This window comes from Perca fluviatilis, chromosome 2 (genome assembly GCF_010015445.1).
Source record: "Perca fluviatilis chromosome 2, GENO_Pfluv_1.0, whole genome shotgun sequence".
Taxonomy (NCBI): Eukaryota; Metazoa; Chordata; class Actinopteri; order Perciformes; family Percidae; genus Perca; species Perca fluviatilis.
This window is the reverse complement of record NC_053113.1, coordinates 29,716,147-29,742,090: the sequence shown is the minus strand read 5'-3', so window position 1 is coordinate 29,742,090 and position 25,944 is coordinate 29,716,147. Positions and strand designations below refer to the sequence as shown.

The 25,944-nt window shown below is 39.2% G+C and overlaps 1 protein-coding gene across 10 annotated transcripts in view; it reads left to right on the top strand.

The window, feature by feature from the left end:
• Positions 1-22,075, top strand: part of sept4b (septin 4b) — a 51,324-nt gene extending 29,249 nt beyond the window's left edge. The window contains exons 3-14 of one of the 10 annotated variants that reach the window (XM_039781806.1): positions 11,899-12,024; positions 13,008-13,349; positions 13,767-13,863; positions 13,981-14,067; positions 14,183-14,306; positions 14,497-14,631; positions 15,900-16,017; positions 16,595-16,696; positions 17,452-17,548; positions 17,797-17,959; positions 18,675-18,774; positions 20,355-22,075. In XM_039781806.1, coding sequence (XP_039637740.1) covers positions 11,899-12,024; positions 13,008-13,349; positions 13,767-13,863; positions 13,981-14,067; positions 14,183-14,306; positions 14,497-14,631; positions 15,900-16,017; positions 16,595-16,696; positions 17,452-17,548; positions 17,797-17,959; positions 18,675-18,774; positions 20,355-20,423 — 1,560 coding nt within the window. In that variant the 3' untranslated portion in view covers positions 20,424-22,075. The other 9 variants (XM_039781802.1, XM_039781799.1, XM_039781815.1 and 6 more) reach the window with 9 other exon arrangements.
• The last annotated feature ends 3,869 nt before the right edge of the window (positions 22,076-25,944 follow it).

Genomic DNA, 25,944 nt, shown 5'->3' with positions numbered 1-25,944 from the left:
TGATCCTGTATTTGCTGACCAGCAAGTTTTAACATAGTCAGCTCAGCATAGTGAATCCTGTATACCCCAATGGCAGAACACACTGTAGACTATTAACCAGGACAAATGTTTTATTAAATACACCATCGCTCAACTTTTAAAAGATAGAATTACATACAGATTACACTGTGGAACTGGGCTGTGATCTGTACATGCTGTTGATGTTTCATTTTTTCAACTATCTCCTGTCCTAATCTCTGAGATTACCAGATATAATTTTGTTTAATAAAATCCAACTACATTTGAACAGAAAAACGTAACTCCAGTTAAAATAGGATCTTTAAAAACAATAGCTATCCAAACCAAGCTCAATGAACACTTAATCGAGCACTTCCACACATCATGCCCATTTCAGAAGTAAACTCTGCTCTCTACAATGACATTATATGATAATGTGTTAATGGAAGTGCTCTCAGGAGGCCTAGTGGGAGAACACAGTATCAAAAAATAGGAAAACAGGTGGACTAGTTTTATCTAGACACTATCTACAAAAAGAAAAAAAAAAAAAAAAAAAAAAAAATTTTTTTTTTTAATTAATTTTTAAAAAAAAAAAAAAAACCAAACACCCCCCACACACAAAAAAAAATTTTTGGTTGCCCCCCCCCTTAATTTTTTTTTGTAAAAAAAAAAACCCCAAACCCAACCGCAGAATCCTGAATTAGTGGATACTTACTGTTTCCTGCTGAGTTACACGCTTAAATTATAAAGGGATTCCAATTGCAAGCGTGATGCTTCTAGTTGCAGAGATGGATACTGACTGGTAAACAGTTTTAAAGTGCACAGACAGCTGCTGGTTTGGGTTGCTCATTAAATTCTGCTCTGAGATACATTTTTGGTTTGCTTTTAATTATAAAATTTTTTTCAGAGATGTACTGACTTAAACAGTTTTAAGTGCACAGACACGCTTTGGTGTCATTAAATTCTGTAATACATTTTTTTGCTTTTAAGACATTCAACAAAACTTTGGGAGGCCAAGCTCAAATTTGACAAAATAGGGCAGATAATGTTAATGTAGCAGTAAGCCGGCAAATTATTAAACTTTATAGAATAGATTATCTCCCAGGCATGTGTTTTGCCTGCAGTGCAAACTTACACTTTAATCCAAAAATGTTGTGCATATTGCACATGATGTAATGAACAGTCAACCTCCAACATTGCCTGCCCCAAGGACTGCCACTTGCGCTTTTTTAATCTACTGTTGCAAAAGTAATGAATCTGAGAATAGTTTAGTGACTTTCTGTTTCTTTCCACTCAATTGGCACCTTTATCAAGACAGGAAAACCCAGTCCAGACACTGATGTAATTTCTCTTATTGAATCTGTTCAAGACACAATGCCAACACTGTTTCAGCAGATCTGTGGCTCCAACTTCAGACATCACCCTCTTCAGCAGCACTGTGATAAGGCCAGGCAGGAGCCAAAAATCACACAAGGTGGTTTATGTTCATGTAATGTGAAAGTTACACAGGCTGGAATTCAGTGTTGCAGAAGCGAGGCCACACAGCAACCCAGTGACTTCCTTTCACCAGGGCAGACAGAGTTCACCGCCCAGCAGATGTTGGGCTTGTTTTGTCTGCAGTCACTTTTTTTCTTGCAGGTGTCAGTTTTTCTCTGCTCTGTTAAGGTGCAACACACCAGTCTAACTAAATACTAATAACACCTTTTCTAGACTGGATCCAAGTCCGTTTGTTCTGTGGTACGGCTATCTGCAAGTCAGTGGAACCAGGCATAAAAATTCATGGTTCTCATTTTAAATAATGGCTGAGAAATAACACTTATTAAAATGTCCAGGTCTCTGCCAAGGATGGTGGAATAAAAGCGTTCAGGCGAAACCAAACCCGTTGTTGTGACTTCTGAAGTGTATTTTCAGCTGCTTGTGTGAGCGTGTCTGATTTTGATAAGCTCTAAATTTGCTCTCTATTTTAAACAACTCTTTCTTAATTTAGCCAGGTTATATTATACCATGCATTATACCTTGCTAATGATGCAGTTCAGACTTCTCATACTGTTAGAGAAGATTACAAACAGAACAGTGCAAACTGAGAATACAGTTCATATGGCCATAATTACCTTATTTTGTGCTGTTTTCCCTCTGATTCCTTTTGATTTGATATGTAGTTCTCTCATGAGTAATAAGTAAAATAGAAAAAATCTAGCTAAAACGATCTTGGGACAGATTTTGGGCCGACTGGAAGTCACACTCTCTGCAGGCAGAGCAGGTTCATGTGGGTCAGTGGACATACAGACTGGACAAGCCACAGGTGACTGTGCCTGGCATCAGCTATGTCCCTCCTAAACCTGTAAACCTTTAGATTACTGTTGATTGTAATATACAGTGTGATTAAATTATCAAAGGAATTCCTCAGTTGTAATCTGGAAAATCCGTCCAGCAGAAAACACCCCCCTCTCCACACCCACATGAGCCTTTGTTGCACCATGCCACCTTTTTAGGGGGAGGGGGGAACAAAGTGAGAAAATGCTTTAGCTGGTTTCCAACAGGAATTGCTCTGTGTCAGATAAAGAGCCTTAATTGAATGGAGGAGGAAGTGTAGGAAGTGTAAGTTCAGCAGATCCAGCATTCCTAGCTATTGTTGAACAATATTTATTTTCCTGCAGAGATGGTGGATATCTGCTTCAGAGGGAGTCAACATCCACTGACTGTTACTGTACTGTTAAGACGTTTCATCCAGCTTCTCAGACAGCTCAGGAGAAAATGTATATCTAATTCAAAGTTTCTGCATATTTTCTGCATATTTCCTGTTGGCCTCAAACTACACAGGTTGTCATTCTTTCCTGGATTTTCCTCTCAAGTATTCACTTGCACAAAACACCCTGCTGTAGAGAAAGTCACAGGACTGCTCGTGCTTGGGGTGAAAGTTGCTGTCGTGTTCAGAGCTGGTGTGTACAGTATGTATCACCAATATTGCAAGATTAACTTTTATTGGAACGCGGTATTGTGGCGATATAATCATACAGTTACTTTTTTAGAAAATTCTGTAGTTTAGATGAATCATGCCAAGCAAACTGTAATGAAAAAGGTTTTCTGATGTAATGCATAACAGGAGCACACAGTTGATTGCATTCAAATTGTATGTGATCTTATTTTATTTTTTTCATATTGTAATTATGTATCGATACAAGACAAATCTTTTTATTCATAACTTAATTTAATTTAAGCCCTATTTTGGGTTATACGACTGCATGTCTCTGAGCATTTAGATCTTTGGTGATTGAATGTTAAGGTTGTGAATAATAACATAGGCCTTTTTCACAGCATACATTTTGACATGTCACAGTAGGAGAAGCAGAGATGTAAATAATAGCATTACTGACAGTTGGAATCCTTTCAGCTGCTTCTGTTTTAGGGTCCTGGTATTCTCTGCCATGGCTTACTGGATAGAGAAAAGCTAAATGCTACATATAATACACAAAGACTTTTATGCACATCTACAGCTGTACAACTACAGTCCAGCTGTTTTTTCCCCAGTCATGAGCAGCAGGTGGCACTACCCTCCCTCCACTGTCTGCTCCCATGGGGCACAGCAGCATCCTCTGCAATAAGTAAATTACATTTTTCTCTTACACAGCTCCACATACATGATCATGATACATCATGCTTTGTGAAGATGCAAGATCAGACTCCTCTCTTAATTTGTTGGCTGGGGTCTTTTTTTAATACCAGCGTTTGTTGGCTGCAGATGCTGGTCTGTGCGCAGTGGATTTTATCAAGGAGCTCATTTGGGCCCTGCTGGACCCGAGCCAGACGACCTCACAATGTAAACAAAGAGACATTTTAATTACGACCGGCAATGTGATCCTCACATTACCATAGACCGTACTTTACTGTTGTGTCTGTACTGGTGTGTCTGACCCTTGTGTGTGTGCAGGTTAACATATAAGTTAATGCATGTACATGAGCGTGTCTGTGCGTGCAGCCTGAGATTGTATATGTAAAGCCATCCATCCCTTGGGCACTGTCAGCCCTTTCAGCCGGCCCATGATAATCACCCTCATGATGAGGACCAGCCAAAGAGGATTAAAGCAGACCTGAAGTCGTTTCCCCAGACACCATCTTTCCTTACAGGAAGTAATGTCTCATGTCTGATAGCCTACATTCTGTCCCTCTCATCCAGGCCAATTCTGTACATTTGTCACATTAAGAGGGGGGTTTAAGTGATATTTGCCTACTGTGTGGTTTGTTAGACTGGCATGTCTGTTGGCCTGATACTATTTGTGTTATTTTCTGTCTACTACTTACAGTATGGTAGTTATTACTGTTGTGTAAGTTGGCACACTTTGCAGTGCGAGCTATTAAGATTGGGATCATGTTACGTTTAGTTCTTCCTGCCATAGGCAGAAAATGAATTCTCAGCTGAATTGTGCTTCTGTTTTTTCTCCCTTTTTTTCTTATGTTAAACTGAAAGACTGAACATTAGATCTCAGATACAAGCTGAGCTTTTCCAACTAGATCTCTTTCTTTGTGGATAAGACAGTGTTGGGCTGTGGTAAGTCACTGGGACTGTCGCAGTCTTCTGAATGTCTCTTTTTACAAGTCATACAGTATAAAGCTAAGAGTCATTGAGCTTATTCACTTCTGGACAAGATCCAAAGCAATAACTTAATCACAAAATCCTCGGTATTATAAGACTTGCAAAGCACTGAGATCCATCAAGATTAATGGAAAAGCTTTGTTGCTTTGGCCCACTTAAGTGTGTGTGTGTGTGTGTGTGTGTGTGTGTGTGTGTGTGTGTGTGTGTGTGTGTGTGTGTGTGTGTGTGTGTGTGTGTGTGTGTGTGTGTGTGTGTGTGTGTGTGTGTGTGTGTGTGTGAGAGAGAGAGAGAGAGTGAGATAAAAAGATTATTTGTAGCATGTAGGCCACAAGTCACCTCTCCTCCCCACCATGGACACACACACACACACTGATTCCTCTTGTACCACTCTGGCCCTGGTACTGCCAGCTGGGAGGTCTGGGTTGGATGTGACGCCCATTGTAAGAAGTTATGTGCACACTGCTGTTGTGTTCCTCTGATGCTCAGATCCCAAATCTTAGATTTTTGTAATTCTGATTTCATTGATTCATGTTTCCCCACCTTTATTATTCCATTCGTAGTTAATGTCTGGATCAGTTCAGATATATTTACACTCTTTATTCATGCACATGTGTGCTAGTGACAAAGATTTCGTCAGTGTGTGTGTATGATCATTTGTGTGTTGTGATTTCATGTGTGTCTTTAAGATTGAGGGCACGACAGGCTTGTTGTAAGGCGACAAGGCAGATGTTGTCAAGCTCCCTACAGAGTATCACCTCCTCTGAAGTCAGGACGTCTCTGCAGACACAATCTGCCGTCACTTCAGCTGCAGCTCATCTGCATATTGGCTGCAGATTGGCCAAAACACGAGAGCAGGGTGGAGCTATTGAAATGCTCTAGATGCAGAGTGGCAGAGATCAAACGTGTACCTGTTTAAAAAACTGAGTGCCATCTGATTGGTGATGCAGGGGAAATAGGTGTGCTTATATAATGTGGGGTGCCCTGAAACTAAAGAAGTGACACTCAGTCGGGAGCTTTCCAAAGGCCCTTTTTTGTTACAGGGTTTTGTCTCTTCTATAGCTGTTGGGTGAAACTAAAGGAATACCACTAGTTCTGCAGAGATAATATGGCAGCAAATTCAGAAACAAACAGTGATACAGAGGTATGTGCTCATTGCTTTCCTTACAGCTGACAGTGCATCTCTGTTTGTGGCTTACTCTGTTTTTTCTTTCTAACCATCCAACATAGTTGTCTGTGGCTGCAGGTTTCCCTGTGCACTGCATATATAGTATAGTATACACAAGCTGGACCATTCAGATGAATGCATGTGACCAGGCTCTGTGCTAAAATATATACATACTGTATAAGTAATGACAATGTTCTGCAAAGCTACTGAGAGGAGTATCTGTTTTCCACATGACTGCAGAAAACAGTGGAGTTGAGCTTTTCCCTGCTGTCCCTCTCTAAGATGTTAAAGAACGCATGTATTCAGGTGTGACAGCTTAATGCATTGAGGGTGTGGTGATTGTCGTAGCCTCTGATGGTGGAAGACACTGACAGGAATACATTTGGGATGGAGATGCACGAATCTTAAGTGTACTGGCATCTTTTTATCTTCCTCTCACTTAAAGTATATAGACTGGTAATGCATAGAGAAAGTGTAGGTCCTAATTATGTTTTCTGTTGCATTGAATATGTGGAGTTTTGGTCATGTGGAAATGTGCATCAGCTCTATAGCTGTGGGAGTGTGTGGTGAAGGGGGACTATTTCTCTATCTCTGTACTAAGCCAGCTTCACACAGAGCCCTGCTATAACTATCCAAACAACCACAGCATTCACACAGAGTGCACATGGCTCACTTCCCCACCTGCTACTGACCTCGCCACAAGGGGAAACCTCACTGGTATTCAGCATGTGCATTCCAACATCCACTTTTTAAAGAGGAATAAACACAAGAGCGTTGTTTATGGTGTGATTGCTTTTGAATATCCACATTTATAATCACGCTTTTTCTTGAAAAACTGTCTAAAATTCAACAGGAGCTTCAGATCACGGTGTATGAAAATTGGTAACTGCAACCCCACTGTATGTACCATCTCCCTCACTTGACCAGCATACAGTTAAGTACGCATTCCTGCCTACTGGGGCAAAGCCTGCCAAGCAAAAATTATTTAACAATTTTTGAATAATAGCAATAGTAATTGTTGTAGCTGGATTATAATAGTCTCTGTTGACTGCATTTCCTCCTGAGCTGAAATCTGCTTTCATCATGTAAGGCTAATAACAACACGCTGTATAGGTTCTTTATGACTTCTGGCAGCTTCTGATTGCATTTCCCATGTCATACAGGTCGCATTTGAAGTGGGCTTTCCCCCGAGAGCTGTGTTTCATGCAACAAATCCTAATCCATCAGCACTGTGGCAGCCAAACCCACTACCACGATCCAACACTAACAAAGCAACGAAGTCAACCACACAACTTGTTTATGTTGAATTGGGTTTCAAGTCCTTCAATTGTTTCTCAGGGACTACATGGGCTTTAGTCCCATCGTAAAATATGTCCTACATCTCACTCTGACATACTCAAGAGGCTTACAATGGTCTCTTTGATATGCTTTGACTGAAAAGGGGATTTGTTTCTTTAGTTTTGCAGCAACCTGTCATTTGCCCCTCAGCCTGCTCATTAAATTTAATTAAAAGTATTGGATCCCTTGGTACTGAATTGTTTATGCAATAAACTGCTCTGTTCTGATCCAATTGCTGCTTTAGCCCCACTTTCCTCAATTCACATGACAAACAGGACATTCCAGGCCAGCATCTCCTCTAGGAGATCTTAGATTAGGCACAAGATGAAGTTCAGCATGTTAGTCTGTTAAGAGGCATCAACACACATGTATTGCAGAAAATGCCACAGAAGCAGCTGTTGAGAAAGAAAGGTATGTTGTCATTATCTAAGACTTAATGTTCCTGTCCACATACCTTTTTGTTTAATGGCTCAAGTCTCATTTATTTGGCTATGTAGAAAATGTTTGTAAAGCTTTAGTGCGTAACATTTTGATATTAATGAACGTCCGTTCCATTCAAGCCATTGCCAAATGAGTTTCTACAAAGCTGTATTTCTCAGTATGGCTATGTTCAGAAGATTGTGTCGTCCGGTGACTATCCCGCGCAGAAGCTCGAGTGAAGATAATTACCTCTTCTGAAGAGTCCATCATGTTTTTTTAATCCTCCGTGTCCTTCTTGGCTATTTGGAACTGTGTGGAGGAGGGGTGGGGACATGTGCGTGATCACGGAAGGCTTGTATCATGTGGACGCGCCGACAGTGTTGTTGTCATTACTTAGAATTCCTCATGGGGGCGACAGAAACTACGCACTATAGCTTTAAGTATTATGAGAAAAATACTTTAAAGCCAAGTGCACTTGAGTTGTCTCTCTGTATATGAATGCTTATTTGTCACAAAGTAGTCCTAAAGTGTTTTCGTGTTTTTAGCTCGTCGGAGCCATTTCCAGCCATGTGTCTCGCTCAAGGGCCTCAGTTGCTTTATGCCACTATGGATCTGAAACAGCCACACTGTGGTTTTACCTGGTCTGAGGTTTATTTATTCTGTTTCATCGCTGACAAACGCTGCATGGCATCACTGCTGATAAAGGTTGCTTATTAGTCACAATGAACTAACCCTCAAGAGGAACTGAAATGTCAGTTGGGCCAGTTATGGAAATTGTAATTGGTTCAGGTCTCAGCTGTGACTCGTTCCAGTGGGAGACTCTGTGTGGCCGCCTAATGGAAATTTGTGAAATTGATGTCGGAGCCCATTAGCTTTTATTTTTATATTTCGAATACTGTTTTCACATCATCTACTTTAATATTGCAGAATAAGGATGAGGGAGTCTTCTAAATAAGTCTCACACAAAATTAAGCCACAGGTTTTTTTGTTGTAAAAGAGGTCAGGGTTTTTGATTATCTTGTTTGTTGGTTCTCTTTCCAAACCTTTAATCGACTAACTTTGTTGTTTTATTTTGAAAGGAATAATGATTGTGCATATTATGGGATTTACATGTTGGGGTGGCTTACCAGAGTTGCATTGATGTTTGTATGGCCAGTCAATCATATGTTTAATAAGTTTATTGATTTATCTGCTACACACCTGACTTTGGTTTTCTGTTGGCTGTGGTCTGGAAGTGGCTGTTTTTCCGTTTGAACAGGCTGACTTAAAGGAAATACCTGCGTATGAGACTTGTAGAAGGGTGTTTTTGTTTTTTTGTTATTTGTTGTTGAATAGTACATGTTAGACTTTGGATGACATTAGTTCTACATTTGACACTTAACTATTATGTGGTATACTGTATACTACGTTTTTGTCTTATTTTTTGGAGAGTTGGCGAGTTACAACACAATACCCTGCACAGTCAGACTTCCACCTGGTGGATCTGTGGAAAACTGGAGTTTAGTGAGTGACGCAAAAGAGCAATTCAGTGGGATTAAATTCAAGCAAAAGATCGAGTGCTACTGCTTCTGTGTGACAGGAGAAACTCAAATGGCTTACTAAAGTTCTGGACTAGTGGAAATGTTTGCATGTGGAAAAGTGCACACAGTAGAAATCTGATCAAATCTCTCTTCTGAGTTGAACTTCTAAGATTACTGAAGCATAATAATTCTCCCATATCCTTTTTCCTAAAGGAGGGAATGCTAATACAAACGTCAAACCCTGAGCTTTTCCTACTTCACACAGCTGTGTGCCAGGAACACAAAGTAGCTCTGATTGAAAAGCATGATGTCACAGATAAAACTGCTTTCCATAACATCCATCTTTTTCTTCTTGTGCATCGTCTTTCTCGTGAGATCCATTACATCTTCTTTCTTTTTTTCTCCTCCGTTCGACTGTCATGAGATCAACTATAGAGCTCAAAAGAAAATGTATAGGTTTTTGGCCACCTGCAGGCAGGCATGTATAAAAAAGAAAATGAAAGATGCCATTAACAATTTAATCCCTTCCCTTCTCGAATGCAGTAAAACCTTTTCAGCTGTAACTGTGTTTTTTTTTTCCCCAAAGTCTTAAATATCAAGACTAAAAACATCGTGGACTAATAACCTGGTTCAGTGGGAGAGGAAAAGGTTGCACTGTGTTCTGTGTTCTTAGAGGCATGTGAATCTACTACCTGCAACCAGTAATGCCTCATTGATTTAAAGAGATACCCAGATATTATGTGTGGCTTATAGAAGAAAGCTGTGACCCAGCTTAAAAGGTAGGGTTATCATTTATGAATGCCACTGAAGGAAAGTGGTTTAACTTAAAGTACTATACCTGGTGTGACTGTTAAACATTTATCAGAATTGTGTGAGTGGTTTAATTCCAGACATTTTGTCATCATGGTGCTCTGTGTCTTGTAAAGACAAACATCCCGTAGAGTCGATAGTCAGATTACATTTTGGAGCAACTTGCTGCTTAAATTTGCATATGAATGAGGAAATCTACTTAATGCTTAATGTGGTATGTGAAGACAAGTACGTTGGCATATAAATAGTTTCTAATTAATTCATTTATTAGCTTAATTGTGAACTCATTAGCATAGCGGGTTATGTTTAATATATCATTTGTGATTATGATGGGACATAAAGTAGCTCAAGTAGCTCATACATCTTAACATGTTGGTGGATAACCAGGTTGCACTCACTATACAGGTTTGTTATAACTACTAAGCCATCAATGTGAAGTTATGTTGGAGTGTGTCTGACGAAGTCACGGCTAATATTAGCCTTGGAGAATCATAGGTCTGAATAGTGTTGTCTACATATGTTGTGTCATGTCTGATAAAGAGCTTTACTGCTACAACTTGTAAATAGATTCAGCATTAGAGCATGTACTGCACTTGTTGTGAAGCCTGTGAACGGTGACGCGTGGCTCGTCAATGCTGCTGATCAGTTCCCGGGGGCGCTGAGTGGCTCGATGGGGCTGAAGGGTGCTGTGTCCTCTGGGATGGAGGCGTATAAATGCTGGAGCCTCTGCTTCTTGCTGCATGCTGGAAAGTGAAGGGGCATGAAGAGCAGTGTATGCAGAGGCAAGAAGAAGAGGCTTTACACGCTGATAAAAGGTACCACAGGTGAGGCACTGCAAGACAGGAGGTGAGGCTCCGTATAGATGGAGGGTGGGGGTGAGTTTGTGACAATACTTGTATGATCTACTTTTTGTAAAGGAAAAAAGGCGTTTGGTTTTAATGTTGTTTCTGTATACGCTGCAGTTATGATTTTAGTGAAACATTCCATCTGATTTTGACAATCGGCTCACTTTTTAACACCAACATCGAGCAAAAATGAGGTAATTGAATGATAAACCTAGCAGTTCTGCTCCACAGTTGTCAAAGCTTTGCAATCGACCAACTCTTCTATGTAGGTTACAGGATCCACCATGTTGGACATTGATCTCTGTGCTTTGATTGTAGCACAGGAAAGCAGGTCACTGATTTCCTAAACTGTGAAACTATCAATTTCTCCTCTGCCCTAAAGCTCTAAATCCCAGCATAATTAAAACTGTAGGCCATGGATGGAGGACATAAACCAAGAAGGGATGTTCTGTTGGCTTACAGGAGTATTTTTTTTTACTCTGGTTGAACAGTGGTGTAGGGATAAAAAAATAAATTATAATAAATAATATTTTTTTAAAATTTTGTTTCAGACTACTTCCCACTGGGGATATTAACATGCAAGGGAATGAAACAAATTGTGATTATTGACTACAGAGTGACTCTAAGCATAAATTAAATCTTTGGGCAGAAGTGTGACTCTCTGTTTACTATGCTGTTCATCAAACTTCCAATGACTCCCTGCATCATGTAATTGCAGCAAGCACAGATAATCGTATCTGCTGGCACTGAAATTTGCTGGACTGGTGCATTTTTGGTAGTGTCTGAAACACTAAGTGGAGCGATATCAGAGGAACTAATAACATTAGGGCCGTGCTGTAATGGCAGGAGGCCAGATTGGGCCAACATTATATTGGAAGACTGGAAACAACTGCCCTCAAAATGCCATTATGCATCGCTCAGTCATCTCTTTGGTCTCTCTTATCTGCTCTGCAATCATACCATTTCCTGCGGTAAATGGTATCTTGTTGTTTCATACTGTATGTCGTTACTTTGGCTTTATTTAATCGTTTGCTTTTTTTTTTTTTTTCATCTGTCTTGCCTGAACACATTCACTCCTTTTGTCATACCGCTCTCGGCTCATGCACCTTATTTCCTCATGGCGGACTCTTTGCTCCTTCCTCTCCTGACATGACCCTCCCTGTTCTTTAACCTAATAAACATCGCCATGTGTGTGCTCCCTTCTGGTTGGAGATTGCAGAGTGCACTGTAGCCCCAGTTGCAATGGAGGAAAGTGACCATGAGGTTCACTCTTCATCAGACGAGCAGGACTCTTGCCCTGCCTCCCCTAATCCCAGCGGAGACCATGATGCTGAACAGGTACCATGACACCCTTAAAACCCATTGAACTCCCTATTTAATTCCCCTTCTAGTGGCAGTCTTTAAGCGATTTAGACAACTTAACTTTCCTTATTTAGCCTCGACAAAAAGCAATATATAGGTATTTTTCATACGGACTAAAAGTTGTATCTTCACGTGTCCTGTCCCAGCAACCCACTCTACTTTTACCCCTCGGCTAATTCATAGTGCATAAACATAACATGATTGCAGAGTCACAGTATGGGCCTACAGCTGAATTTAAATGGCCTCATTGCTTTCTGAGGGCCACTGAATTATTTATCTTTGTGCTCAACTAGCAGAGAGACTTTAGTTTGTGGTAACTGGAGTCCAGAATATACACAGCAGCCTACTCTTTAGCTGTGTATCCTCTTACAGGAGAAGCTACACTTTATTTTTTGTGACGGCTTAGTGTATATTACCCCTGGAAGTCCAGGAATGAAGAATAAACGTATGTACCTAATGCCTGATATAGTCTTTGTCTTTTAACAACGACCATAAAGAAGGCCTTTTTGCCTCACATTAGCTCTGCAAAATGTATGAAGTGGTCAGAAGATTTATAATGTAGGAAAAACTCACTCTCTGCTTCCAGGAATGTACAATTTAATGTATGTCCAAGTATTACAGCTCATTAAATATTAGTTGCCTAGTAATACAATAACCAGATCCATTGAGATAGATTTCTGGTATTATTGTTCACCTCTAACATTATCCATCCTCATTAATGATGAATGAAAGTGATTACAGGCTGATTTGCAACTTACATGTTGCCTATGTTGCATTATTTTCCGTCGCCATAAAATATTGTTACCGTTTCTAAAAGTGTGCATTTTCTGCTCTCTGGATCTCCTTCCCCTCCACAACGACACTTGAACTTTCCTTTACCTATCTTTGCCTCCGCCCTCTATTTTTATCCCACCCGTTCCTCTGCACCGCCTCATCCACCCACTGTGGCGTCTCTCTAGCATTCAAGCCATTCAGACGACTCAGAGGTGGAGAACATTATGCAAGACCCTCACCACCAAGGAGGGCACGGCCACCACCACCATGACCACAAGCATCACCACCACCATCATGGCCATGAGCCTCATGATGCAGACAGGGAAGCTGAGGGCGAAGACCGCCCCCACACCCCGTCATATTTGCGCCCCCCTGTGGCAGGCAGGGCGCAGTCGGATTCAGGTTCAGAGCCCAGTTTACTGCAGAGCAGAAGTGTGGAGTTTGACTTGCCATGCCCCATCAGTCCCATCAGTCCCTCCAGGCCCAAGAGTCCCTGGGGTCGATTTGACCCGTACAACAATAATGAGGTAACGCAAGGAGAAGAAACCCAGAGAGGATAACAAGATCTGTGTGGTTGAGTTCAGCTTTAAAAGCAATGTTTTTGTGCTGTAATGTTTTGGAACAGTTCAGACTGATGAAGACAGTTCATAGGATGTGACTGACCTTGTGCTTAAAACTACTGGTTGCTTTAGGTGGTTTAAAAAAAAGGTTAAATTGTGTTGACTTTCTTTAGGCGGCACAGGTTGTGATGGGAGCGATGCTTTTTTGCTTGTTGTTTATTTAGGTGTCAAACTTTTTGTGGGAAAGTTAACATACTGTGAATGGGACAACCAAAGGTTTGTAGTTGTTGATAACAGCGCAAATTATTATTTTTACCCAATCATATATACATGGTAATGTGTGCTGCCCTGATGTATTATTTCATCTCTGTGTGTATTTTTTAGGACCAGGACAAGGAATATGTGGGTTTTGCGACGCTGCCAAACCAGGTGCACCGCAAGTCAGTGAAGAAGGGATTTGACTTCACGCTCATGGTGGCAGGTAAGTCCTCGTTTGCACATGAGCAGACATTTGATCTTAAGCCCACCTTTTACTATGAAGAGACATCACAAAGTCTTAAACCTCGCTCTTTTCGTCTTTGTTGTTCTTTGTTTGAAGGGGAGTCTGGCCTGGGAAAGTCCACCCTGGTCAACAGTCTCTTTCTCACAGATCTTTACAAAGATAGAAAGCTGCTTAATGCTGAAGGTGAGGGAGCCCCAGCTTTTAATATATTTGTTTCTTTTTTCTTTTTTAAACATTTGCCCTACAATATCTCATGGCTGATATTAAGTACAGTGGTCTGTTTGTGTCCTTCCCCTAGAGCGAATCACACAAACGGTAGAAATCACCAAACACACAGTGGATATAGAAGAGAAAGGTGTCAAATTGAAGCTCACCATCGTGGACACCCCTGGGTTTGGAGATGCTGTAAACAACACTGAATGGTACATGTCAAAAATCTTTAATGAATAAAATAACCTGAAATGAAAAAAACAAAATGAAACCATTCACAGAACATAGATGGATAACCTCATTTTAGCTCTGCTGTGTTTGAAAAGTCATGTGCAGTATTTTGGCTGTTGCACAGCCTGCATTGCCTCAGAGACTGAATGTCCCCGTGTGTTTCTGCTCTAGCTGGAAGTCAGTGGCGGACTACATCGACCAGCAGTTTGAGCAGTACTTCAGGGACGAGAGTGGCCTCAACCGCAAGAACATCCAGGACAACCGCGTACACTGCTGCCTCTATTTCATCTCACCCTTTGGTCATGGGTATGACAAATTCTCAGTGCTCTCATAGGAATTAGTTAACTTTCTCTCTCTCTCTCTCTCTCTCTCTCTCATCACCCCTAATAATGGCAAATATTAACCCCTGCCCTTTTTACTGCATGATGTAAAGTCTGTGCTTGCATTTGCATCAGACCAGTGACTACCTTCACCTTCCCTAAATAAAATGCACACATCTTCTTCTTTTTTTCCTGCACACACAACCACCTAAGTAATTGGGATTTATCGTTAATATCTAGTGCACCATGAATTGTTAATGCAGTGGGCTCCTGCCTAGAGTTAAAGCAGTTCTGCAGCTGACTTCAGGTGAATTTACATCTAGTGCAGTGCTTTTACTCTAATCAATTGTTTGTGCTGATGTGGTTCTTTTTGCTGCAGTTGTGCACGTGCACTGTTCCACATCACTGTGCTCATTAAAGAACAACTATGCCATAAACCTCAAGTAATGCTGCAGTACATTTTTAAAAGTCACAGTGATGGAGAAACTGCTCCCTCTGTTGATGAGCTTCAGCCATTACTCATCAGACACCAAGAGCTCCCTTAGAGCAAAGAGCAAACCTCTGCCACCACTGATTGACCAGAGACATCATCTTATGTCTTACAGTACATTTTATGCTGCCAACATGCATCTACAGTCAGGATAAAAGCATGTTTATTGGCAGAAAAACACATCTTGATCTTGAAGATAAATTCCTTGTCCCTTGATCCCAGCAACTGTCATTTATGGACATTTATGGAAATCTGTTCCTATGTTTTCAATATATCTCACTGATATATACACAATGAAATGTGTTATTAAGGGTAGTCTATATCAACGACGTTTCATTTTCAGGATTGTTCACATGCAGCTGGAAATTCCGCCGGATGTCCCTCATTTCGGCCGGATGTCCGTCACTTGCCGCTTTCTTTGTGTTGGCATTTTAAACTCCGGTCAATTTTATGATGCTATAGTTAACTGCTCCTTAAACAACCTTTGAATGTACACGTTCCACCTAAACAAGTTCCTTTCCGAGGCTATTTTGCAGAGGCGCTGTTGCTCTGTCCCGTGTCTAGCGCCGCCCAAGACGATATTGACTGATTTAAAGAAATGGCAATCAACCAGAGCACGTTTTTCTCCCATCCCTGAATGCTTTGTGGTCTAGCCAGACCATCCTTTGCAGCGCTATGGAGGAAGGTCTGGCAGTGCGAGACTACTTTGAGGGTATTGTGTCTCACTGTATTTAATGTACATGTATGTTCCGTGTCTCTTTTAGCCTCCGGCCTTTGGATGTGGAATTTATGAAAGCTCTACATGAGAAGGTTAACATTGTCCCCATTTTGGCCAAAGCAGACACACTCACCCCTAGTGAGGTCAAGAAGAAGAAAATCAAGGCAAGGCTGATCTCAATCAATAAACTGTTGATCTATACGTGTGTTAAAGGTCCCATGACATATTGCTCTTTGGATGCTTTTATATAGGCCTTAGTGGTCTCCTAATACTGTATCTGAAGAAAGGGGGAGGGGGCAAGGTGGTGGGTGGGGGTGTGGCCTTGACCAACTGCCACTTTGCTCATTTGAAAGCCATGATGTCTCTCTCTCTCTTTCTCATGGGTGGGCCAAATTCTCTGGGCGGGCAAAGCAGAGAAAGGGGAGGTAATCTTGCTCCTTATGACCTCATAAGGAGCAAGATTACAGATCGGCTCATCTGAGCTTTAATTTTCTCAAAAGGCAGAGCAGGATACCCAGGGCTCGGTTTACACCTATCACAATTTCTAGCCACTGGGGGACCATAGGCAGGCTGGGGGAACGCATATTAATGTTAAAAAACCTCATAAAGTGAAATTTTCATGCCATGGGACCTTTTAACTGTCATTACATAGCAGAGATTCACACAACTCATGTGTCAGTCTTCTACAGTCAAAATACATGTTTTTACTCTGTAGTTTCTCTGTTGTCTATGCCCTCGTAGATCCGAGAGGAGATTGAGCAGTATGGTATCAAGATTTACCAGTTCCCCGACTGTGACTCTGACGAAGATGAGGACTTTAAGCAGCAGGACCTTCAGCTGAAGGTGAGAGACAGAGCTGCTAGGTGTATTTCTCTCTGCTCTTTTTGTCCATTGTCTTTTATACAATTTGGAGTTTGCAGGCTATTGATGTCAACACTGCACTTTGTTGACAATGTGCAAAACTGGATGCCCACATGGATCTTTCAATAAACAAGTATAAACATAGCACTAATAGCAAGTATATCATAATACATTTTTGTTCTTATTTTGCAGGATTTTCATTTTTAGACACTTTGGTTGTCGTGAACACATTAAAAGAAGATTATCCACTTAATCGAGGGCGGTTATGTTAAAATGTATATACAGACAATATAACACAAGCCCTTGGCAGTCAGTCCACTACTGACTACCCAGTCTTGATGAGTCAATCGTTTTTTGCTCTCTTGGCAGCGAGGACACAGTCAGTGTGTCAGTATATCTCTCTTTGCCTCTGTCCTTGAGTAGCCTCTGATAAGAGCACTGTGTGCAGCAGAGAAAGGACAAATGGGAATATGAGATGGAAAAATTGAAATAATTAATGGAAAGTTATGATTTATTTACAATAGAAATATGGAGAGTAGTTTCAGATGAGAGCAGAAATGATAAATAAAGGAAAGATGGCACTGAGTAGGCAAATGTGGAAAAGTAAAAACATAACAATAAACACATCTGCACTGCAGCACTCACTGGTCCAATCTTAACTCATCTACACCCTCCCCTGCCAGATATCTTTGAAACATCGTTTTCATTTTACCATCCTTTTCTGTTCTCCCTACAAGGAAAGCATTCCCTTTGCAGTGATTGGCAGCAACACAGTGGTGGAGGCCAAAGGGAAGAGGGTGCGAGGCCGTCTCTATCCCTGGGGCATCGTAGAGGGTAGGCCTGTTCTCCTACTCCATCACAACTTAAAGTGATTTATAGTAACAGCATGTATGCTGCATACATGTTGTATTGACGTACATACAGAAAAAGTTGCTAATGACAGTGCTTGTTTGTGTGTGTGTTCATTGATCCTTTATCCTTTTTTATTTTGTTATTCAGCGTTGCCTACATGATTCAGTATGAGCAGTTTTTAAGAATGCTAAATATATTGTTGAAATTGATCCTCGCACTGTGGTTTGCAGTGGAGAACTCGGCACACTGTGACTTCGTGAAGCTGAGGAACATGCTTGTTCGCACACATATGCAAGATCTGAAGGACGTGACCCGGGAGACTCACTACGAGAACTACAGAGCCCATTGCATCCAGAGCATGACACGCATGGTTGTGAAGGAACGCAACCGCAAGTAAGCTTACACTGAATAAAGGGGAGACCTTTACATACTGCAATGAAGTGTAGAAGAACTATCAGACATTTAAATATCAAGACATAAGATATATAGAAAATATAGACATTTAAAGACAAATATTTCTTTATTTAAGTATTTTTCGGTGTATTTAATGGGTAACAAAATATTTTCATATTATATTTTTTATTATCTATATTCAGCCTAACAGGCACATGTAAATTAGTTAAAATATTTCCTGATTCTTCTATTTGGTATTTTTGCTGTAAGTGTTAATGAGGTCTGTCAACAGCCTTAGTTTGACAGCAACTAATTACAAGTGCTCGAGGCAGATTTAAATGACTATACGTATTGTGCTGTGCAGACGACAGTTTTTGAGTTTGAGATGATGACTGTGATAAGTAGACTTACACTGAAGATCAGCCACAGCTCAGGCCTTGACCTATTGTCTGCGTGCATATGTGCTGTCCCTTTAAGACACTGACGTCTGGGCACAGTGATATTGCCATGCTCAACACAGATACACTGTTTGTTTATTTGCTACCAAACATTTTCCATGTTCAGTGACTTTTACAGATCCTTAGTAGCCATGTGTAATGCAGTTAAATCCCGTCAGTCAGTCACTACTATTAACCAATGACATATCCCACCTAGAATTTTAGCCTCACCCTTTGTGATACAGTAAATGTTGACTTCCTCGTGTATCTCTCTGCAGTAAACTAACCAGAGAGAGCGGCACAGACTTCCCCATCCCCGTGGGGCCCGGAGTGGCGGACAGCGATACAGAAAAGCTCATCCGAGAGAAAGATGAGGAGGTACGGCGCGCCCACCAACAACCGGACTCGCACCACCAACATGAGCATGAGTCTGAACACAATTCTGCTCACCATGAGCACTCAGACTCTCAGCCCAACACAGAGAAACGCTCAGATCAGAGAGATCTTTCTGATGAAGCACTCTGAGTGTCTTTAGCTCACAGATTTTATTTATCCATAAGATTTCTTTGAAGCACATTCGGGTCATGTTTTCTGAGGTTGACAATGAGTAGCCACAAAAACATGAATGGGTGTAATTGAACATTCAAACCCCTACTCCCCTGTCCTCGCAAGTCCTTTGGCCCTTTGAACTGTGGGTGGGAAAAGGTTTCATAATCCCACTTTTAGTGGTCAAGTAGTCAACACTGCTTTTCACCCTGCGTTAGTAAATCTTCTTTCATGGCAAGTTATGCACAGTGCGGTGCAAACAAAGTTAAATATTGTTAGAATTCAACAATAGTTTTTTAATACCCCAGCAATTATATTAGTAGAAATTAGTATGCAATATGATATAAATTGTTGCTTTGAGAAATATTCTTAGAGGGAATATCATATATATATATATATATATATATATATATATATAAGGCTTTTAATATAAGGCTTTTAATATTTTAATTCTTTCAATACAGTATGAGCCCAGTCCCTGTGATCACATTCCAGTTAATTTAACTGAAGATGAACTGAGCAGACATACATAATTCTACATGGTGTTGGTTTTTATTATAATCAAATAGAGCCAATGATAAATATGTTCATGGTGAATGATCACAAACATTATGCTTCCAATTCCTTACCCCTTCCCCACTAAATCTATTTATTTTATCAAATAAAGAGCTAATTTCTCCTCAGTTGTTTTTATTTTTGTGTGTAACAAACATTAAAATGTGTCTAAACACGACAATTGAGCTGCAACGACCAACTAATCAATTAAATGGAAACTATTTCGATAATCGTTTCAGTCATTGCTTAAGCACAAATGAAAAACACCATGTGTTTCCAGCTTCTCAAATGTGTGAACTTGTTGCTTCTTCTTCTCTTAGATTATATTAAAATGAATATTTTTGGGTTGTTCAGACAACAAGACACTACAGCCCACTGTTGCTGTTGGGTGCTATATTTGATGAAGCAGTACAACAAAAAGCACAATCACAGCACAAAACTGTATGTTTTGCTAAATTACTAATGTGATAAATCTAAAAGAACAAATTTGAGTTTATGTCTTTTGACCCCCTCCTAAAACCAAAGAACTCAACAATTTTTAATTGGTTACCCAGATATGAGTATATTTTGCTGCTTTTGTAATATTGAATACATTCTAGTGTAGGTGAAGTGGTTCCCTGCAGTTCAGTGCAGGTCACATAATCTACAAAGAACCGTCAGATCTCCCGAGTGGTATTGATTTGTTGTCTGTGCAGTAACTGTGTGTACTAACGTGTAATAATTAGCCTGTTTTAAAAGGCTGCACCACTTGTTGACACAGATTTCACAACCGCCATAAATGCAACAGTAGATGTGTAAACTTGTGGATGTGTCAAATCGAACCGTAGCACTAACCCTTGTCTTATCTCTCCTCACAGTTGCGGCGGATGCAGGAGATGCTGGAGAGGATCCAAGATCAAATGCACACTCAGAAAGACGGCTATTAACGCAGGACAGCACCGTGCACATGTCTCTCTGTAACTGGGATAAAAAACAAAAACGCCCAGGAAACCTTTATTCCTCTCCAGAACATTGACATCCCCATGTGTCCACCCAACCACCACTCAACCTCATCAATAGCACGTTACACTTGGATCAGGGACCTGCGAGGAGGTTGTAAGATGTTCTGACATTTTCAGCTTCCCTTTATCCTCTCGACATTATGGCACTGCTGCTTGCAAAACACTTGACCCTCTACTGTTTTCTCTTCTGACAACACTTTAAAATAATTTTAAAAAACAGGTTTGTTTGTTTAAATAAACTTTAATGGTAAGGAGGGTGGAATAGCAGCGTATGTTGCGATCTGATTTTTCTAAATCTGAACTTTATTTAGCCACATGATCACAATGTTGTTTTATTTTATTTTTTACATGAGGTCTGATATGAGGTTTACATGTGGTGACCTGCTCAGATTTTTTTTAAGCACACTTTTCTGGTGCAGGTGTTTATTTTTTATATTATCTCTATAGGTCAACATGCATACTGTAATAATTTAATTTTCTATATTACACTCATAAACATTTGTTCTACTGTTTGTCATCTTTTATGTATTCCTTGTTTTATTTAAACTACACTGCTTGACATTATGTATGGAGGATTGTTTTATGTAGATTTCCCCCAGCAGAGACTCCTGTTGGTGAATTTGGTTTAATCTTAATGCAATTATTGTTTAGACTAGTTGAAAATTTTGTTTTATCAATGTCTGCATGTTAATCATACTTTGCCACATCTGCTGCCTGACAGCATGGATGTTAGTGGCTCCGCTCAATCTTGGCCAGTCTTAACTCACTGCAACGCTTACTGATGCCATATCAACATTTGAAATAATCTTACTTTTTACATGGCAAAGGAGTCCATTATTATTTTGAGAATTCCCCCAAAACAGAGTTGTTTTAAAGTCAGTTCATCTCATGACAAAACCAACAGTTTACATGTGAGAGCTGATGAAACCTGTTAGTCGTTAGAGATGATGAGGACTTTGATAAGACAAGACCCTTTGATTTGCATGATGTGAGTGTCCAAGGGAAGGGTCGCATCAAAGGCCATGCAGTGTATTTATTTTTGCATGTGTTATGTGAAGGATTATCAGATTGCAGATCAATTAAGTTATCATAAGGTTATTTATGGGCAATGAAAAATATGTAGCTACTTAAATGGTGGGGAAAATATATTGGAAGGAGGTGGATTATGTTATTGTATTTTGGTTGGTTATAATTATTTCCTCAGTTCAAGGGAACCCATATGTTGGATGTGTGCTAACCTTAATTTTTTATCTTATAACCAAAGCCAACAAAGACAAACCTAAATTGTCCTAAATTTTCGATTTTCCTTTTTAAAGTGTGAAATTTGTTTTGTATTGAGATGAAGAATATGACTTATCAAAGCCAAGTGTAAGGAACAGAATTATTGGATAAACTTGATTAATCGTTTCAATGATCCTAAGTATGACTTTTTTTTGGAAATGAGATGACTCTGCCATGTTGGGTGACCTTTGTTATGCTAAAAAAAAAAAGTACATTCCTTGAGCTTCTGTCCCAGAGTCAGGTATTACATTTGTTTCTGAATTTGTTTTATATTAAATTTGTCTTTTGTTATTCTACTTTTTGGAGTATATTTATGTAATAAATGTATAAATGAAATGTGGATGAGAAGACAATATGTACAAATTCTAAAATTGTAATAAAATATGAATATTTCATATTTCATGTCTCCATCAGACATCGGGTTTAGCTTTTATGTTGTGAACATGTTACAGAATTGAATGCTTGGGCTTGATTTTCAGATTTGAATCAGCTTCTCCTGCGTTTTTCACCATTACAAACTCTTGTGTTATTATAAGCATAGACTGTAAATATAAACAGTCTATGGTTATAAGCGACATAGTCTCGCATTGCCAGATCCGTACGACGTTGTTGACAGTAAGTAGGACTTTTGTTTACAGAGTTCTGAATTAGGGCCGCAGCTGGACCATGTTGTGTGGCCCCGCCCCCCTCAGGTGACGTTGCCTAACGGCTGTCAGTTAGATCAACTTTTCAAGATCTTATATTTGAGTCAAAGAGGTTATATAATTTGTTAGGCTGTGATGTAGCTAATCTGCCTTTTCAACCTGTCAACGGTTAGCCGAAGCCATCTTCTTGTCGCCATGGAGGTCGGGAAGCAGACGAAGCTAGCTACACGAACACAATACAAGACGAAATGTAAGTCAGTTCTTACTTTTTAAATGTTTGCCTGGTTTTTAGGGTGTTTGGCTAGTTTGCCAGCTTGTCAGAAAACTGACTGCCGAAATACGACTGCACGCCGCTAGAGGGCAATAAAGGGCGCTAGTCTAAGTAGTTAGCTATGTGCACCAATATTACAGTTTTTTCCAACTGCTTACACACGTTTTCAAAACTATGTTTCCTTTTTTCAAAACTCTACACACAATTCCCAAAACTGCACACACAAAATGCAAAATGCCTCACATCTCCTTCAAAATGAAACACTGCATTCAAAATACCATAAACACATCTCAAAATGAAGCATTTGCATCAAATGGCAAACACTTTTTTCATAATACTAAATTTTTGGATATACCATGTACACACTGTTGTTCTAAATCTAAAGCTCTTTTGTCTTTCATAGGCTTATATCTACAATGTTCTAGAGAGAAAGTAGTCTGCTGAAAGTGGTTGAAGTGCACTGTAAAAAACAATGTAATGTTACAGTAAAACAGAAAATATGTATTGGGCAAAACATTACGTCTGTAAGAGTAGCCCAGTGTTGTATACAGTAGCATGACACAAGAAAAAAAAAGTATAAACAAATGTAAGACAAAGGTATCATTTTTAGAATAAAGAATATATGTGTGTGTGTGTGTGTGTGTGTGTGTGTGTGTGTGTGTGTGTGTGTGTGTGTGTGTGTGTGTGTTGTGGTGTTGTGAGTGTTTGTGCATGCTTGTGTGTGGGCGGGGGGACAGAATTGTATGCACTTTGTGCACAACAAAGTCTGATTGATTTGTAATGCTGAAATAGTCATTAGATAGTTGCATGCAGTATGGACGCCACTGTAAAGCTACTCAAGATGGGCTTCTCTCCCTGATCTCATCAGAAATGGCTCTCCTTCTTACTCTTCTTCCCTCCTCCTCCTCCTCGTTGTTATCCCCTGTCTCTCCCTCCTCCTCCTCTTGCTCTCTGTCTATTGTTGGCATCCATTGTTCCAAACAGGTAATCTGACCTTTGGCCTCTGTATAGGCCTATACTAAAGCAATGATTGGTTAGTGTTCAGTTATGACATAATGTGTTTGCACATGTGAGGAGTGTGTGTGTGTGTGCCCTGGTAAATAAGTGTAGCATTTTGATTGGTTGTGTTTAGAAATGGATAGCAAGTCACTTCTTGTTAGATTTTTGTGTCTTAGGTAGAGAATTGTGTTTAATGTTTTGTGTTTTATGCAATTGAAAACTGAGTGAAAGGCTGAGAAACAGCTTATGGTTTTGGAGATTTGCTGTGTAGTTTTGCACTTTGAGTGAGAGGTTTCAAAAATCGTGTGACATGAAAAGATTTTGTGTGTAAGCAGTTGGAAAAAACTGTAACCAGGTCATTTTTTAAGGGCTTCAGCCCTGAATGTTTTCATTGTAGCCCCGATTGTCATTAGTTTGTTGTAGGCAACACTAAGTTTAAGTTCCCCTGTTCCCGTGACGTGACGTTAACAGTCTAGCTATAGCTGCTCTGGTTCTGCTGGTTCAGGCTCAAACACACGGAGCTCTGGAGCAGACCCGTCCGTCGCTTTGTGTCCGTTCTGTAAAAATGAAGATGAGCAGCCCGGCTGTACAGTAGCAGCTTCAGTTAATTTGTCTCATTCAGAGACCAGAGTCAACTATGACTTTATGATTTTTTCAACATGCTATACTATAACTTTTTTCAACACACTATACAACTTTCTTTGACAGACTATACTATTAATTTTATTTGACTTTCTTCAACATGCTATATACTATGACTTTTTTGACATGCTATACTATGACTTTTTATGATTTTTTTCGACATACTATACTATGACTTTTTTAAATAATTTTTTAATAATACTAAACTTTTACTTTATGATTTTTTTTCAACATGCTATACTATAACTTTTTTTTATGATTTTTTTCCATATGCTATACTAAGGTATATATTAAAAAGTCATAGTATAGTGTTTCGAAAAAGGTCTTAACCTTTTTCTAACCTTTTTTATGATGGTTTTTCGACATACTAAATTATGATTTTTTTCGACATACTATACTATGATTTTTTTCTACATACAGTATGTAGAAAAAAGTCATAGTTTAGTATTACTAAACTATGACTTTCTACATACTAAACTATGACTTTTTTATGATTTTTTAAAAACTTTAAGATTTTTTCTTTTTCTATACTATGACTTTTTTAGACTTTTTTCGACAAATTAAACTGAGTTTTTAAAGATTTTTTCAACATACTCTACTATGACCTTTTTATAATTTATTTTGACATACTATACTATGACTTATGATTTTTTTTACATACTATGACTTTTTTCGACATACTATTCTATGACTTATGACTTTTTTCGACATACTATACTATGACTTTTTTATTTTTTCCGACATACAATGCTATGACTTTTTATAATTTTTTTCGACATACTATACTATCACTTTTTTTTGACATAGTATGACTTTTTTGTAAAAGTTTTTCGCCATGCTATACTATAACTTTTTAATGATTTTTTTTGACATACTAAACTATGACTTTTTAAAGATTTTTTTCGACATGCTATACTATGAACTTTTTCAACATACTATACTAAGACCAAGTTTTTTAAGATTTTCTTTTGACATACATACTATAATTTTTTTTCAACAAACAAAATATTAGATAACAGTAAAGCTGCAAGGATTAGTCTATCATCACACACTTTTTCTATTCTAATTTTATATGCTTTAAACTCTATCTTTTGGTTTTCGACTGTTGGTTGGACAAAACAAGACATTTGAAAATGTCACCATGGATTCTGGTCAATAATTAAGAATATTTCTATAATAAATAAAAGAAAACTGTGAAAATGTCTATCCCAGTTTCCCAAATGAATAATTTAGAAAATAATTTCCTGATTAATTGTTCATTGCAGCAATAAATAAGAGAAATCATAATTTTATTCAGACGGTTCTCAAGCCCAGATGCTGAACACTCCAACAGTATTTGTATTGCTGCAATAAAAAATAACCATTTGGTTAAAAACAACAAAAAAGTGGCTTCAGACATTTGTAAACATAATACAATTTATTAAGTATCTTTTTTTTTTTATAAATTTTTAATTGTACATATATCCCCAGTTTTTTTTTACATAATACAGTTAGATTTAATGCAGCCCAACATTTACAGGCTATATACAACTTAAACTTTCTCCATAGGGAAAACATACAAATATATTGTTGCTTCTTCAAGTATCTGAATCGCTGTTAATTTTTTCAT